The sequence below is a fragment of the Colletotrichum orchidophilum genome (assembly GCF_001831195.1).
Source record: "Colletotrichum orchidophilum strain IMI 309357 chromosome Unknown Scaffold_21.1, whole genome shotgun sequence".
NCBI lineage: Eukaryota > Fungi > Ascomycota > Sordariomycetes > Glomerellales > Glomerellaceae > Colletotrichum > Colletotrichum orchidophilum.
This window is the reverse complement of record NW_019172977.1, coordinates 407,702-425,089: the sequence shown is the minus strand read 5'-3', so window position 1 is coordinate 425,089 and position 17,388 is coordinate 407,702. Positions and strand designations below refer to the sequence as shown.

Genomic DNA, 17,388 nt, shown 5'->3' with positions numbered 1-17,388 from the left:
CGATCCTTATTTTACTATATATTTTATATATAAGTATAAGTATCGTGACTTTGCAGGGCTGCTACCGATTTTGGTAAAGTCTGCTGGTAAGTATTGCGCTAACGTATGAAACCCCGGTGGAGGTGTACCGTGAAAGACGGGAACACGGCGCGGAGCGATCCACATCGGCAGCTCCGTCTGGAGCACCGGACAACGGTGGAACGGCTTCTGGCCACCTTTGGTTCGCCGGCGCTACTTAACAAAGCCTCAACCAATCAGTAACGCCACCTAGTCAACTCCGAAATAAGCTTTGCTTCCCCGACCTTTGCGAGCCGCATCACTAGCGTGGATCGGTAGCACAGCAAAGACCCTTCGTGCAGGGTCTTCGCCGCTTCCAAAGTTCCTCGTCGCATTCCCCTGGCCGCACATCGATCGCTCATCTCAGGCATTTGCCACAGATCAACGAGATAGTAGGTAGGTACTAGGTAGACTTGGATAAGTTCACGGTCTTGGCCGACAGCGAAACCTGCCCAATTCCCATACAGGACAGGCCCTGTTTCCGCATCTCGGCACAATGCAGATCTGGCAGAATCTCATTCGATATCCTTCACAACCTATCGATACCCCATCGATGTGGATCTGGCCATCCAGAACCTCGGACACCACGCGGCACGATATGGAGGGGGGTGTAACTTGGCAAAAGCAAACCCACCGAAGGGCTGGACCATGGGGTCAGAGCAAAACCTCCCCTAACGACGCAGACGGTGCGGGCTGGTCGAAAGCTCTCGTATGCCTCTACACTACAAGGCTTCTACGCCATGCTGCCATTGCGGCCGTCCCTGGGTTGCGTGCCTGTTGGTCGTGGACATTTGCCACGGTACGCAGGCACGTGAGCAGCATTTGCATGGCGCTTGGCAGCTAAACTGTGTTTGGCGAACAGCTTTCACAAACTCACTACTGAGCGAGGAGCGAGGGACGCTGTGGTTAATCATTGCTCACCTCGGCCTATCTGGGTCAGACCATTTACGGCTTTACTTGCCCGGCGCCATACCCCACCTCCCCTTCGTTGGTAACTTGCTGAACAGGCAGCTCGGAGTAAGCCTATTATTAGGGTGTTTGCTCTTTTGTGACAGATCAAAAGTGTGATCTCACAGACGGACCAGGATTTAGGCAATCTTCCAGCTGGCCGGCCCGTTGACGAAGAAGCGGTCCTCGCCCAATTGGGTACAGCGACTTTTTCCTTGCTGTGTCCAGCATTTCGGGCTCTTCCCGATGCGACTGGGGCTTAGGGTTGTCCCGGCACACTCTCCATCGACAGGCATGGCCAATCATCTTCTGCCATCGCGTAGAATACAGTCCGAAAGTCGTCTGTCTGGACGGGAGATCACCTACTTCCCACCAGCTCAGCTACCAAAGTTTGTTGATCCGGTAGAGACTGTGGTGTTCACACTTACCCCAAACACTTCCAACCTTCCCACCTACACTAGTCGAAGCTGACAAGCTAGTGAGCCGATCTTGAGATCTGTCTTGTCAAACTTAGTCGGCTGGCATAATTCCCACCGCCATCTGCTGCGATGAGGGAGAAGGAAGAAGTCTGTCAGGGTCTGTTTACTTCATAATTCGGGATCTTCATCGGCCGGCGCCAAAAACTTTGTCCACAACTTTATCTCAAGTTTGGCGCCCATCTTTTGTTCGCGTATCCGTCTGTGTCCTCATTGGTCGCTGAAGAGCGAGGTCCCCTTGTCACTGCTGGGGCAGCTGTGCCGCAACGCCTTCCTCCGGATGGTCTGGTGGGGAACTAGCGGCGTTCCGGCTGCGGCGCAAGGAAAACTGCGATCGGTAACCTTGTCCAACAAGTGTTGGTGGATAGTTGTGAGGGTCAGTCAGTACGACCCTAGATTCCGTCTGCCATGACGATCGCAGTATCTCTTGCCCGGTATTCGATTCCAGATCCATCTGAACGCGAGGTGGCAACTGCCACCTCGCGTTTCCCTGATCGTCTGTACAGTCAGTGCGAACCGTAGTTACGCGCACCTGCAGTATGGGGTGATTGGGTACTACGGAATGAGCAAGCAAAGGGCGGCTCGCCAGACTTAGGTTGCCAATGCAGCGGGTTCAAACAGGTGAGGGCTTGCTTCTTTTCGTTTGAGAAAGGCAGAAAACTAGGCAAACACATTCCTCTTCTTGGAAGCAAGCGCATACCTTGGCAGTTCTATGCTCCATGCAGCTTCCAAAAGGAATCGATGTAGACTACTTGCTGTGAAAAGGCAGGTGAGAAGCTAAGTGTATTCTTCTAGCATGATCTAAGAGTAGCGGGCAGTTATAAATGTAGCCTTCAGGAATGCGACTGTTAATGCGTCAAAAGTCCTAGCAACATCGTTTTCATCAGGGGATAGCTCGATAGGGATGCCAGAGCCTTGCTGCAGCTTTGGACATGTATGGATAAGCCCAATAATATCGTACACAGGTTGAGGTATAAGTCAGAGATATCGAATTCCTGCCAAGCAGGCCGGAAACCACTGCATTTGAAGGTATTCCAGGTTGCTCCCCACACTCCTATCAAGACCTAAGGAAAGCTTCGAGGTGATGCTGTGTGAGATTGCGCGAAGCTTGATGAGCGAGATCGAATCTACCTCAAAAAGTGATAGGATAATCCGCAGGTGGTACCAAAACTTGAGCTCAGAGAGCGTATGTCTTCCGATGCCATTCCCTCCTTGATTAACCCCGCGGTTCAACACCATTGCGGTGTCGCCATGCTACCTTACTGAGGCGAGTAATGATCGTCCAAAGTGATAAAATTTTCTAGGCTCTTTTACCTTGGCGGGTAAGGGGGTGAGTCCTTCAGCTCCTCCAGCTTGTCGCTGTACGAAACTCGTGGTCCGTACCGTCCACGAGGAGATTTGCGTCGAAGCATGTTACTTAGGCAAGTGTAACGAATATCCTACGTAAACCCAAGAAGTTGGAACTTGAGGACAAGGGCAAAACTAAGGGCATTAAAGCACCATACTTTGACCGCAAATGGTGAGGGTGCTAGATGATTATGAAACGTTTTTACTTAGTATAGGCATTTCGCAATTACTTTCCTGAGAGAAGCAGAACAGAAGGTAGGCTATCGTGTAATTGATGTCTGCGTCCCTCCCCCAATGTAATTTGTACATGTACGTCAAATACGGTGACTAAAGCTATAGCCAATAAGAATTTGGTTTTATTGAGTAGAACATTGAAGGAGCTCTGAGTTCATGCTCAGAAGAGCCTCAAGTACTTTGGCAACTCAAGTTCACTAGCAGATACTTGAACCACTTTTCATAATATGTTTTACCCTATTAGCACTAAGCTTTATTGTTTCAATCCTTCAGCCATCATTCCCGACGCCAACTACTCAACCTTACTGACGTGGCCCGCTCGCTTTAAAGCCCTTTCTTCGGTTAAGGAAGAGCGGAACATCAAATATTTGGGCGTAAGCAAGTACTGTTTCGGCAACGATGCTGGGGTGCAGCATGCGGTCAGCGCCAATATGGGCGCAGTCAGCGGTTGCCTCATTCTGCGTGCCGCCTGACGGAGCTTGGCTGCAGATGATTTGTCTTGCCACGCCACCTGGAATGCCAGCCCCTCTCTCGGTCCGACCCGGCAGTTCGAATAGCAAACTCGAATCATCTCTTCATGGTTCTGCTGGCTAATATGAGTTGATCCAGTTCTTCATTAAACTTTCCGGGGAAAGACATGCAAACGCCGCTTCAATGACAACGTACGTTACTTCTGGCGCAACGAACCATGTCTTCTCATGAGTACCTTGATTTGTGCCACGACGTTCACAACCTGCTTTTGAGACACCTCGAGCGGAGGGACAGTGAGAGTCTACGATTTGCCACCCGCGAGACGGCAAAGAGTGTTTTGAGCCCGCACCATCTCCGACTCTTTTTCCGTAGCCTGATCGGCGAGGAGGTACCCAACGGACGCCAATTCGACATCACAGAGGACCAATTTGTCGAAGAGGTCCATAAAAGAGAGTTACACAACTTTCTTGCAATCATTGCGTTTGCCGGCTGCCGTATCGAGGCAGCGAGGAACTTCACAGAGAAGCTGGCTGCTGCTCCTGAGTGGCCCCCGCCCGCGGACCATGTGATTGCTCGACGCGTATGTTCGCTACCTGCCGACCGTCAAAGCCTGACGGAGTTCTTTGACGGGGACGAAGCTACGGCAGACAAGTTTTTTGGGTCTCAGGCCCCATTCTGCACTGTAGTGCTTCGACAACGAGAGGAGACTACGATACAAGACGGCGACACCCAGCGTCGTCCGTACGTGGAGGAGGAGCTGTTGGGATCAGGATCGTTCGGTAGAGTTTTCAAAGTAAAGATTGCCAAGGGACACTTTGAGGATCGTCAGAAGAACGATAACAAGGAACGATGGGTGGCTCGGAAAGACTACATTATCAGGTCGTCCTCAGATTCCGATGTTGAGACTAGGGAAGAAGGCGAGATTATGAAAATGATTCTTAGCCTGTCCAAGACTTGCGAAAACATTTTGGAGAACCTCGGGACTTTGAGCATTGAATTTCCAACGGGTGCCAGCCCAACGCTGTACAGTCTATTCATGCCGCTGGCGGTCTGCGACCTGGGCGCATACATGAAAAAGGACGGCTCGAATGCGCCAAAGACGGCGTACAACAGGGCCGGCTTCCTCCGGTCTGCCATAGGTCTCGCCAACGGCCTCAAGTTTCTTCACGAAGAGATGCAGACCCCCGGCCTCGAACGGATCGTCTGCTATCACATGGATCTGAAGCCGAGCAACGTCCTCATATTTCGAGAAAACGGTACCGGCGACGGGCACGAGCCCCGCTACATCTGGAAGCTGAGTGACTTTGGGATGTCGAGAGTCAAGATCCGGCACCAGACCAGCCACGAGGAAGAGAGGGACATTGCCAAGTGGTTTACGAAACGACGCGACATGAAACAGAGGACGATGTCTGGGACCCAGAATCGGCGCGGACAGGGGACATACCTGCCTCCAGAGTCGTTTCGTGAGGGTAAAGTCATGAACACGAGAAGCGACGTGTGGTCACTGGGCTGCGTGCTCAGTGTTCTATTCGTTTATCTCGAGGGCGGTAAAACGGCGATTGACAATTACGAGACGAGCCGTCTTAAAAACCGCAGGGGCATCGATGCAAGCTACGATGTCTTTTTCCACGTCAAGCCGTTTGGGGTTTCTACTTTACACTCGGCTGTCAAGGACGTCCACAAACAGCTCGTCCACAAAGCTGCCGCGAGGAGCTTGAGAGAAAAGGAAGCAGTTCGGGCAATGCTGCATTTCCTAGAGTCCAAGGTTCTGAGGATCAACCAAGACAAGAGATGCAGCGCAAAGGAGGTCGAGAATATGCTCAAAAGAACGCTTGAAGAGTATGAAGAGATCGACAGGTCCGAATCCTCCTCCAAAGCCTCCATGGCAGAACGAGCTGTGTCAAAGTTTACATGTTTCGATTATCTCAAGGTGATGAAACGGTAAGTTTAGTATTCATGGATAGAGCTTTTCCCTCTCTCGGCATTGAAGACTAACCGTTGTCCAGGAGACGTTCCAAACCCAAGTCTTCCACAACACAAACTGTCCAACAATGGATAATACCACCGGACAAGTTCGATGTTTTCAAGGGTTGCAGAGTATCACCAGACGGAAACTTTGTGGCTTACTGGAGTGACAATAAGATCTCACTCTTCACCCTATCCACTATCCCTAACGAGGAGGAAGAGGTCATGATGGTAGCCGTCGGCGAATACTCCTTGGAGTCCCTGGAAACGACGAGCCGGTTTTGGAAAGCAGTGTGCCTGACAAACAGATATCTGGTCGCCACAACCACAGGGAACATCTTCAACGTAGGTTGCATACCGGAGACCCTATTGGTATTGCTAATCATCTGTATTCTAGTGTTACATTTTTGATATGGGGACGGGGGTTCCAGTTGACTCTAACCTCAAGATCCACTGGCACATTCGCCTTCCAACAGTCCCAGAAGTCTACATCATGACGACGTCAACCGACCACCAGAACCTGGTGTGTGTAGTGGAGAACCAGGAGGACGAGAGTGTTTCGGGGTCCATATTCCATGTGAGAATCGAGTATCTGATAGAGTGAGCTCCCCTCCCCGCATTTGCCTGCTTGCTCGCATGTACCTTTTCGGCATCCGTAAATAGGTAACTGACCAAGAAAGCAGGATCGGATCTACTTCCGAGGAGCATGGAACAGAACAGAGTGGCAAAGTCTTGTTGGATAAATTTACCACACTCGGCTGGCCTGCTGAAGACGTAATGTCAATATCGCTCACCAGGCAGAACCGTTGCAACGCGGCCATTCGTCCGTACCTGACAGAAACTGGCACCCACCAAATACCAGTTGTTTCATACTCCCTCATAAACAAGGACACCGAGGAAGTAGTCATCGAGCCGCGGGTAAGTCGTCCTCGACTCATTCATGTCTAAATCATCAAGGGAGACCTGGTACTGACCCGAATTTCATCTTGAAGGGCCATGAGAGCAACGGTTCAAGTCTCTTCACGGCGTTTGCCGGGTTACACCAACAAGCCGCTTGTATAATCGTCTCCCGAGAGACTCGGCTCTTCACTGTCGATATCCTCGGGGGCAGACCTCCCCAAGCAACGAACCGAACCCGGTACCCCAAGACCATTGAAGATTACCGTCTACTCAGGGTCATGGTGGATCAGAAAGACGACACGATATTCGCACTCGGAACCCAATCAGATGGCGGTCCGATACTCCTGCTTGAGATAATTACAAGACCTGAAACGAGGGCCCCGGTGACTGTCCGCGAACTGGCGCAACTATCCAGTCTATCTGAGAATGACGACTTCACCGGCACCCTAGTAGGCGACAATGGCAACAGCCACATCCTCGTCACTGCTCTCGTGGGTCCCAATCGGCACTCTGTTTTCAAGATTGTTCTCTCTGGTAGACACGCTGCGTCCACAGGTCCCCGGCCTTCCAACACCTTCTCAAACGTGTAGCCTCTTTAACTCGACGTCACTATTTGTTTGCTTCTCTCGATGCAATAGCTTCCGCCAGTTCAGGTCTTTCATCTCGGACATCTTCACATTGAGATGGCTTCCTTTCAGCAGCATGTGATATGTCACGAAAGTGGCTGCCGTGAGTAGCACAGAGCAGAGCACGTATATCCAGATCATTGAGGTACTGACGATTCTGTCGCTGGCAGGGTCTAAGTCGAAAAAGTTCATTCCGAAGAAAGTCTGTCAAAAGAAAATAATAGGGTCAGTTGACTTGCGATAGTCTTCCATTTGTGGCTGGAGCTTGTGGGAGGGGATACGAGGCTACTCACGGCTACGAATGAAGGTGGCAAGTAAAGTAATGTCAACGTAGTAATAAAGACCACCGACTTGTTCAAGCTTAGCATGTTGTCATTCTGCTTCCTCGTGTCGAGCTGCTCCCGAAAGGACAGCGTGTTGGCGAGCAGCTGCGAGGTCGTCTGCGCGCGTTGATGCAAATAGGTCGCCGTCCGCGAGAACACCCTGCACTGGCGCCGGAAGTTGTCAAACTCTGCGATGGAATTCCGAAGCACGTCATCATTGCTATGTGTTCCCTTGAGAAGGTGGTTGGCGCATAGAGCAGACAGCTCCTTCAGCGTGTCTTCGGATGATTCCAAAATCGCTGGGATCTGGAGGAAACGGTTTTCGAGGCTGGCTAGCCTCGTCAAGTGGCTGAACTTCATCGTCGAGGGTTCGTCGACAAAGTTTGCAAATGTTGTACGCGACTGCATGGCGAATTGTCAGAATCAGATCATGAGAAGGATGGGTGGGTATGTTGTTTCTCACCAACGGTAGGAACTGGCGCTCTAGCGATGCGATGTAGGACCTCCATAACGGCAGGTAAGTTTCGAACACGACCTTGTGCAGCCAGAAGGGATCGGCCTCGGTGTCTTCAACGCTGCGGGAGAGCCACTCAATGGCTCTGTTGCTGGCCTGTGATGTCGGCATTGGATTCATCATAAGGGAAAGACTCTGACGAGAACCTGAATCAGAGCGGTGGTACACCCCGGTCTGGCGAATCACCCAGCTGTTCTCGTCGGGCTTGTGTTCTGGATATCGAACGGTGTACGATGCTTCTTCTAGATGATTAGTCTCCTAGCAGTAGTTGGAAAGGTGTTGAATCAAGTTCTACACACCGACAACGGATCCCTTTCGTCGCTGGGTGTACGGCATGCAAAAGACCTCCTCTACACTGGTGTTCCGGGTGTAAAAGCATGACGCGAGATCTCGCAAAGAACTGTCCAAGTTGAGCTTTTCCATGAGAAGATCAAACGTGGAACTCGTGATTTGCAAAGGCCGCCATGAGTGGCGCTGGCAGATCGAGCTCCATGAAATTAGCAAGGTGATTGAGCGCAGCCCCTGTTGACCATGCAGATACGACATACATGAAGCGATAGACATGCTCCTCGTCTTGCGTACCAGCTAAATGATCACTCAACTCATTCAAGTCAGTGATGAGCTTCTGTCTGAATTGGGTAGCTTTGCCGTTTTCATCCTCATTTTCTGGTGACCGCGTCAAGCTGTAAAGCCTGACAGGCTCGACGACCTCGTCGACGAAGCACTGCTGCGTTGGCGCCATTTAAGGTAGTTGTAGGACATCAGTGCGCAGAAGTAGTGAGAAACAATCTTGGCAGGCATTTTGCTTTCAGTGCCTTATTATATGTACTCAATCTGGCGTCGCAAGGCTTTCTGTGATCCGCTGCCTGTCCTCCCCGCCAATGCTGACGCTGCTGGCACGTCGCCGTGCTTGCACTGCCCACCCACCCGCTGGACACCCGTCGCCCGTCGCCCGCCATCGGCCACACTCACTGATCTCGCACGGCACTAGGATTCCTTGTTAGCTTGATGTCTCGATTCGTACATTGCTCTCAATCGTGTTGGTAGCGTTTACTCTATGGCATCCTGTTATATCCATTAGTTTCGCGTAACAAGATATACTTCCGCTTGGCTTGAAGTAACATACAGTGTCAACCTCCTTCGGTGCCTTGAAATGCCAAACGTCATCTCTCATCTGTAGGCAGTCTCAGTCAATGGGGGGCTGTTGCTTTCGGAACAGGGTGCGCCTCGCGCGCGCAAGGCATACTTCAATGTCAAAGTTGGTGTGCCCTGGGAAGATCTTCTCGAGGAGCTGTTGGAGGCTGGCCTTCTTGAGGTACCGGCTGGTAACGTTCTGTGCGACTTGTGTCATGGTAACAGGCTTTTCTCGATCCGTAGATTGTTATCACCTTCAACAAACCCATGGGGAACACGAGTAGAAATAGCGTTGCCGGGAAGATTCTCTCGGGGAAAAAGTCATCGACAAAGCACTGTCCGCACGCCATCGGAAGAGCCAGGCCTCCTCCTAAGAGGAAGCAGCACACGGGGTTTCATAATGCTGCCTGCCGTACCTCTGCTTCGCGGTTCACGCTCCATCTTGCCACCATACCACAATGCAAAGGACAATACAAAGGCTGCGTGGATGGGGTTGTGTCACACCGCAGGGTGACCAACCATCTACTGCGTCGACGCTCAGCCGATCATCCTACAAATTGCACTTTTGCCACTGGCACACTTGTCAGACCATGACTCCTTTTCCCCTAGGCTCTTCCCGGGCGTCTTATGCTCATGTCCTGGGGTCTAGAAGCCCCAACACATCCAGAGTCAGCCCGCAACATCCGGGGGTGATGGTTCGCCAAAGTGAAATCATCGTAATCTGAGTGGGGAGATGATGATTCTACAAGTAGAAATGCAACCGATAGAATCTGTTTGGCAGCCTTACTCTCCAGGCCGGTTTCGATTCGGAGATTCTGCGATCCCTACTTTGTGGCTTTGAGCTTTAGCACATTCAAGCCGGAGAGCAGCTTGACAAGGACAACAGAACCACCCAGCGAGGTCCTAGAAATTTATCAATTCTTCCTATTCAACCAAGGCTCGTCTCGACGTCGGGTTTGCGGGACACGGGATTGTGGCATTAGCACGTAGACACGCGTTGAGTACCTCAGACCGAGCTGCACGTAATCATGACATTACACGGAATTCCTCATTGGATTCTTGATCGTGGCCGCATCATCCATGTGTGAGCGCTGGAAAACACCTCAGTACCGTCTAATTCCCTTCTTTTCCTCTTGCGCCGTCTCCTGCGCCTGCGCATTGATCTGAATCGCCTCTTTCAGCTTCGCAATCACCTCGGGCTGGTTGCTGAAAGCCCTGAGCAGCACCTCGTCGAGCTCCTTCTCGACCTTGCCGATGGGCTTCACGCCGGGCTTCCTGGCCCTTGCGTCGTTGGTCAGCCCGCCCCAGCGCTGCGTGAAAGCGACGATGGACTGCCTCAGCAGCTCGTCCAGCTGCTCGCTCATGTCCTCGACCGTCAGCGTCTTGGCCGTGACGGACGGCTGCTGCTGCGTCGCCGATCCCGTACCCCGAGACCAGAGAGAGCCGCCGATAATGTTGCTGACGAAGCCTACCCAGCTCTGGGGGCTGAGGTTGTCCCAGATGTGGCCGAAGTGCTGCATGGCGGCCGTGTCTCCGTGAATATCTCCAATTTCGAGGGAGACGAGCTCGTTCTTGATGATGAGAAGGTTCTTCACCATGAAAAGATCGGCGTCCGTGCCGGCCTTGATGGACTTGATGCGCGCCTCGGCGCGTTGCAGGATCTGGATGGTTTCCCGGACGATCTTGAACACAACCTGGCTGTTCTTTTGCTGCGGTGTATTAGCTTATGACAAGCAGCCGATTTCAAGTGCTGTTAAACTCACGCTTCGTTCTTTGGGCATGGCCTGGTCGTACATGGCCAACAGCTTGAGTGCTTGTTTGACAGGAGCGAAGGCATTCGAAGAAGAAACGCCGCCGACCACAGGGCCAACGGTGAGAGCTTCATCCTTTACCGCGGCCTTGGAGATCGTCTTTGTAATCTCGGCCTCGAATGCATTATCCGTAAAGACCCAGAGGTGCTCGGTCAGGAGTCTGGCGCTGAGCTCGCGACATTGACGGGCGAAGGGAGATTCCTCCTCATCATAGTCGAGGACCAGATACTCGTTAGTCAACCAGCCAACCACACTGCAGATGGTGTCTAGATCCGCCGTCTGCAACGCGGCATTCAGATTACTGGCTAACTGAACAAGATTTGCGGGGTTGACGAGCGATCTCTGGTTGGACTTGAGGACCCCGTACGCCGACTCCGGATCGGAGCTCCACTGGAGATCCAGACCGAAGATTTTGGCAAATAGATTGGCCTCGTTGAACGCGCGTTCGAAGCTCTGCTTGATGTAATTCCTTGAAGCTGTCTCAACGGAAAGATCTTTGATCTCCTTCTTGAACTCTTCCTGGTCGTGCTGCACGATGGGCTTCAAGTCGCGATCTCGAACGGCCAAGTACGAGCTAAAGAGATTTCCCGTAGTATTCGAGTAGATATCATTGGCAACACCAGCGATCGGAAGCCCGTATTCGTCGTATACGCTATTGATTACCTTGTGGATATTGGGGATCAAGGAGTAGGAATCAAGAATCATTTCCTCAAAACGCCCATATGCCAAAGCGTGGCGGGTGGCCTCGGACTTGGTTCCTGCAATTTGGCCCGATATCTCAGAGGAAACGCTATCCAGTCTGTTGGTGAAGCCGACCTCGAGAAGATGAAGTGCCTTGGTCAGCAAAGCTTCGTACCGAGCGAGGTATGACTCAGCATCACGGTACGTCGTCTAGTTTTGTTATTCAACCTCGCTTCATTGACGCCTGCCATGACAGAAAAACTTACGTGTTTCGACATGAACCCTATACAAGAGTCTAGATTTCTCAAAATCTCGCCGAAAGAATCGTCATCAACCAGACGTCCAGCGCCAGGAGCATTAAGTCGCCTGGAAACAGTATCGAGGTATGCGTAGAAGTGGAGATCGGTGCCGACCTCGTCCGCCAGCTTCTCAAGTCTGTGCTGTTCCGACAAAAGGTCTTCGCACTGCGACTGGAATGAACTCGTTTGTGCCTCCACGGACTGGAACGATTCGGATAGTGTCGTCAACAGCTTTAGTGCTTGGTTTGTGTCGTCGATGAGCATGTCGAGGTGCCGTTCGGTGAGCGTCAGTTGATCCTTGTACAGTCTGCTCTGGCGGTTAGAAAGGGCGAGTTCCGGGTGCAACTGACGCAACTCACAGGTATTCCTGCTGGCTAGCCTCGAGCAGTTCCCCCTCGTACTGGCGATGAACGGGACGGCGATCGGCCTTGGCGTCGGCGACTCCTGTTGCAACATCTAGCGCATCCCAAGTCTTGTCTTTCCTCCTCCTGCGCCTCTTCTGCTGCTCATCCTTTGCTAACTGAGCTCGAACGACATGGTAAAAGTCGGAATACGATTTTGCGCGACGCAAAACCGTGGCTTCCGGGGGCGTGTTCCGGTCTTCGATCTCTTCAAAAATCTCGTCGAGAGCTTCTATTGCATTGGAAGCTTGGGGGGCACCCTTTGGTAACATCAACAGTCAGTTTGCCGTCGCGGTGGTGATGGTGGTGGTGGTGGGGGTTTGGGAGCTGACATTCGACTGCTGCAACAGCGACTCTTTGCGACGATGGCCTGTACTCTGGGCGGCCGTGGTGGCAGCTTTCTTGGCCACCTCCGGCACGAAGCTGTACCAAGAATCGTCGTACATGGTAGGCTCGTCTCAAGGTCCTGGAGGGATTTCCTGGACCGGGTGGTGAGAGTGAAGCTCTGGCGGCGGAAGAGGTCCGGTATGGCGCCGGTCGGTGCTCCCACCACCGTCGGGACGGGACAGCTCAGCTCCCCTATCGCAGGCGTAAACTGGGCGGAAAATCATTGGCCCCAATAGCGAGCGGTTGGAGCTGCGAAGTGGGGCACGCATGTTCACCCGCAGCGGGGCGCACGGTCCCTGTACTGGCAGGGGTCTGGGAAAGTCTAGATTTAGTGCTGGGCGAATCGAAGTTTTAGTTTTCGTGGATGACCTCACGACCTGTAAGCGACTGCCTGGCTACACCTCTCTCTCTCACTCAAGGTCGTTACTCCGTCACTGTAATCTTGATTTAATGCTCTCATCATCCCAATATCTCTCAACCTCTACCACTCTGTCCAATCAACTCTCATAGGCCCGAAAATGAAGGCTTACAGGGCTGCTGCACGCAACGCCGGCGCCTCTCTTACAGCGCAGAGATGCGCTGCCGTGGCTCGCCGCCATGCCAGCTCCGGGCCTCGCCGGGCTGGTGGGAGGTCGGGGGCGGGCAAGGCGAAGGCTTTGCTCCTGACGGCAGGAACCGCTGGTGGTCTGTACTACGCCGATGACTACTTCAACGGACCCTTGAAGCAATACTTTGGCTCCGAGGTTGACCAGGAATCCAACGACGCGCGCAAGCCAAAGTACCAAAAGGCCGAGATCAAGTTTGAGGAGGCGAGGAAGGCGGCGCAGTCAAAGGAGGAGAACCGCGACCTCATCAGCTCTCAGCATCTCCAGGTCAAACAGAGCTGGGAGAACCCAGGCGTCTATGCTTGGGGAAGCAATGTCGGCAAAGTGATTGACCCGCAGTCCAAGGAGAACCTTGTTAAGGTGCCGAGAAGAATCAAGCACTTTGATGGCCAGCTACTGCGGGACATCAAACTGTGTCAAGATTTTGGCGCTGCCGTCACGGAGAAGGGCGATCTCGTGCAATGGGGCCTGGGCTTCTCAAATACTGACCCTTCGCCCGTCGAGACGCTCAAGGGCAAGGACATTTCCAAGATTTCCATCTCCAACGACCGCATCGTCGCACTCACATCCAATGGGTCAGTATACTCAGTCCCAGCATCACGGAGCGGCCTTGCTGCAGGAAAAGAGTTACAGCAGTCCCAGCAGTCGTCATCGTCCTGGATCCCCTTCTGGAGCTCGGGCGAATCTCAGTCCGTCAAGGCCAGGGACCTCACCCCCAAGAACCTTGCTTGGGGTGAAAAGGTCACAGACATCAGCAGCGGTCTCCAGCACAGCCTGCTCCTGACCTCGAAGGGCCGCGTCTTCTCCGCGGCTTCCAGCACGGCCGAGTACCCCTCCAAGGGCCAGATGGGTATTCCGGGCCTGAGCTGGACGTCCCGCCCGGCAGGACCCTTTGACCAACCGCAAGAGATCACCGGCCTCTCAGGCTTCAACATTGCCAAGATCGCCGCCGGCGACTTGCACTCTGCCGCTTTGGACAAGGACGGCAAGCTCTTCACCTTTGGCGATAACACGTACGGCCAGCTCGGCCTGCCGGCAGAGCAGACCTACCAGAGAGTGGACGTGCCGTCCCTCCTCCCCACCGCCAAACTCTACGCCAATACAGGCCTTATCCCCAAGATCACATCAATCTCCGCCGGGGGCAACAATACCTTCTTCACCGTGGACGCCACGGAGGCCGGCGAGAGCAGCAGCCAGGTAGTCAGCGGGGACCTCGCGCCCGCCCGCCGCATGCCACGCGTTACGGCAGACTTTTGGGCGTGCGGCCAGGGTGTCTATGGCTCCCTCGGCACGGGCAAGTGGACGCACGTCACGCCGGGTCCGGCCAAGGTGAAGGCCCTTTCCTCGCTCTTCGAGTTTGACGAAAAGGCGAACCGCATGGCGCCCATCCGCCTCGCCTCCGTCTCGGTGGGAGCCACGCACGTCTCAGCGACGATGGACAACGTCACGCGGACGGGCGCCACGACGCGGAGCTCCGACAACGACACCAACTGGGGCGCCGATGTGCTCTTTTGGGGCGGCAACGAGCACTACCAGCTCGGCACGGGAAAACGCAGCAACCTCAACGCGCCGGCCTACATTGGTGCCCTGGACGGGGGCGCGGGCGACGCCGTGATGGGCCGCGGTGGCGAGGTGCACCGGTTCCAGCTCACGCCCCGGCAGACGGTGCGGCTGGGCAAGGACGGCAAGGGCAGGAAGGTGAGCTTGGAGCAGAGGGTGGAATGCGGACGGTTCGTGACGGCCGCCTACTCGGCCGCTTAAAGGAGTCTGTGTTGCACCGACGAAGACTGGACTGGCGGCTGTGTACGTTTCATAGGTGGGCGACGGCGGCGTCTCTCAGCTATCAAAGTACGAATGGGCGTGCCGATTTGTACTATGAGGTATCTGGGTTGGTTTTGTAAGGATATAACCTTGTAATTACAACATAGGAGGAGAAAAGCTGCAAGGCTCTTCAGGGACATGTCGGGTCATCCGCGGAGTATCTCTCTGACATGTCGGAGACATGGACAAGCAGCCTCGGGAACATGGCGCCCCTTTTTTTTTTTTGGTGTATGAAAACGTGCCAAAAGCTTGGCAAAGAATTCAACTCATACCTTATTGCATCCTCTTGGTCGTTCCACCCTTGTGCGGTCATCGTCTGGCGCAGGACGTGAATCATCTGAAGTCTGGTCTGTGCTTGGCATTGGTTTAGAGAAAAGGGGGTAACCGCTGGTCATTTTTGTGTTTACGATGAGGATGCATATTACGGTTGCGGGAGAGGTTGCGGGAGAGGGCGCGAGTTCGGGGTGCTGCCAGACTTCAGCTACGTAAATGAAAGGTACCTGGGCGTCTCTGTACGGATCTTACGTACCTGTCAGTCTCAACATGTCGACAACATGAAGAAACCAACAAACCCCCACAATCCCGTTTAGTTGGTGGCGTTGCGTGGTTTTGGGAAGGGTCCACCTCACGCATCTAAACTTAGTACCTCTTCGTACGGGCGAATGACCCGGATGCAACGGCGATTCTCCTCCTCCAGGCTCCAGCAGCTGAACACGAGCGGCAAAACCCCGAGCCAACAAATGCGCATCCGCACGGCGGGAAACGGGAGAGACGGGAGCGGGGTGTACAGTAGTGGTCAGGTGAGGCGGGCCAACCCAACAAGCTAGCGCTACGCCAGCTAAGGTAATAAGAGATGCGGCGTGCCCAACTCAGATGTCCAACGCAGGTGCGCAACAACAATTTCTTGGTCATGCTGACTTCTTCAACGAACCTACGTTAGTCGGTGGAGCCTTTTCTTTCTTTCTTTTTTTCTTTTTCCCCCTGTTACTTCGTGCTCCCTGGTGTGGCGTATGTAGTAAAGTAAGGCATCTGTAAGGTACGGCGGGCGGATTCGATAGCTCTCTACCAGGTGATCGGCAGAGTCTCAAATTCTACAACGAGAGTCGCCAGGCGTCGGGCACATGCCGGTCGAATGGGAAGATCCCGGGATGGCCCCAATCTTTGACTGGATAAGCGCGCCTATTATATTGAGTTATGCAAGAGGCAACCTGCCCAGGTAGGTAGAATGTTCGGTGGCCGTTCGTCGTCGTGGGAATAGACTTGGAAGCTCGGAACCTTGGTTCTCGCTGTTGAGTAGAAGCTTCTTTCAGCTGGAGGTTTTTTCTTTTTTTAGGGGGGGGGGTTCACTCATGGAGGTGTGGAAAACGGTGCCGACCTCATGATACGGCGGTTTTCCCGTCTCGCTGGTGCGAGATGAGACGTATGAGACGGGGGTGGAGGGGGATAGAATACGGCTTCGGGCCAGTGCCGCCGTCGCATCCGTTCAACCCCTTTTCCGTTTCGAAGTGCGGTTCAATGTGACAGAAACCTTGAATCGAAGGCAAGCTGCAAACCTGCTGGGTTCCTGGAAGCTGGCAAGGTGGCAGCAGCCTCAACAGCGGGCTTCCAGCTCCTCGGGACGCGGCGGCAAGGTGGAGGCTAGGTAGCGAGGCAAAAAATGGCCCCTCCCTCGCGCAGGCGGCAGGACCAGGGGACCCCCGAAGCCCCCCCACCCCGCCTTCCAGAATGATGAATCTATTGGGCTGTCGAGGCATCGGCGGATGCTCCGAGGTCCAAGAAGCCGTGCACTGCCCGAGATTACAGAACATGGACAAAGTCCACCAACATCCATGGAAACGTTCCAATGTTCGATCCAGATGTCTCCCCCCCCAGGGCCCCCCCCTTGCCCGGCTAAGGCACTCGCCCCCTGTTCCCTTTGGGCCCCTTGGGGGCTGAGGTGGTTGTTGTCGGGAAAAGAGCCAGAGATGGACTTTGTATCGCGGTTCGCCCATCGAGTGATTCGAGCTCCGACCCTTCTCGCCCACTGTTTTCTTTTCCCTATCCAGGCACGCCAGGGAACTTCTCAACGTCTAGACCGTCTTGCGGCTTGCGGCTTGCGGCTTGCGGCCTGCCCTGGTCCAGCGTCCATCACTCGCCTCCCAATTTTTGCCCCTGGGATTGCGTAAGTAGTATCCGTCCGACAGCCTCATCTTGACACCTCTCCCCGTGGCTTCTCAGTTCTCTGCTAGCCTCCGTCGTCTGCCTACCTATCCTTACGGACACAGACTACTTCGTGTTACTGCTTATTCACGATCCGCCGTAGGCTGAGACACATGGCTCCCAGTTACCGGGAACCCGACAAGGGAAAATAAAGAGAGTATCTGCGTTTGGGTACCAAGTATCCGTACC

General features: G+C 53.7%; 5 protein-coding genes across 5 annotated transcripts; 2 read left to right on the top strand and 3 right to left on the bottom strand.

Annotated features, from left to right (window-relative positions):
- Positions 1-3,750: 3,750 nt before the first annotated feature.
- CORC01_03574 (serine/threonine protein kinase) lies at positions 3,751-6,988 on the top strand (the record flags this gene model as incomplete). Its single annotated transcript, XM_022615223.1, has 5 exons — positions 3,751-5,474; positions 5,540-5,843; positions 5,896-6,098; positions 6,182-6,416; positions 6,491-6,988. The coding sequence occupies 5 exons, from the start codon at positions 3,751-3,753 to the stop codon at positions 6,986-6,988; spliced, it is 2,964 nt and encodes a 987-aa protein (XP_022478401.1).
- A 224-nt stretch (positions 6,989-7,212) lies between these two features.
- Positions 7,213-8,603, bottom strand: CORC01_03573 (uncharacterized protein; the record flags this gene model as incomplete). Its single annotated transcript, XM_022615222.1, has 4 exons — positions 7,213-7,749; positions 7,811-8,103; positions 8,161-8,348; positions 8,410-8,603. 4 exons carry the CDS (start codon positions 8,601-8,603, stop codon positions 7,213-7,215), a joined length of 1,212 nt encoding a protein of 403 aa, XP_022478400.1.
- Positions 8,604-8,829: 226 nt separating this feature from the next.
- Positions 8,830-9,212, bottom strand: CORC01_03572 (uncharacterized protein; the record flags this gene model as incomplete). Its single annotated transcript, XM_022615221.1, has 4 exons — positions 8,830-8,848; positions 8,916-8,926; positions 8,988-9,035; positions 9,108-9,212. The coding sequence occupies 4 exons, from the start codon at positions 9,210-9,212 to the stop codon at positions 8,830-8,832; spliced, it is 183 nt and encodes a 60-aa protein (XP_022478399.1).
- An 886-nt stretch (positions 9,213-10,098) lies between these two features.
- CORC01_03571 (Sec34-like family protein) lies at positions 10,099-12,633 on the bottom strand (the record flags this gene model as incomplete). Its single annotated transcript, XM_022615220.1, has 5 exons — positions 10,099-10,704; positions 10,759-11,697; positions 11,754-12,093; positions 12,146-12,447; positions 12,520-12,633. 5 exons carry the CDS (start codon positions 12,631-12,633, stop codon positions 10,099-10,101), a joined length of 2,301 nt encoding a protein of 766 aa, XP_022478398.1.
- Positions 12,634-13,092: 459 nt separating this feature from the next.
- CORC01_03570 (uncharacterized protein) lies at positions 13,093-14,940 on the top strand (the record flags this gene model as incomplete). Its single annotated transcript, XM_022615219.1, has 1 exon — positions 13,093-14,940. One exon carries the CDS (start codon positions 13,093-13,095, stop codon positions 14,938-14,940), a length of 1,848 nt encoding a protein of 615 aa, XP_022478397.1.
- Between the last annotated feature and the right edge of the window lie 2,448 nt (positions 14,941-17,388).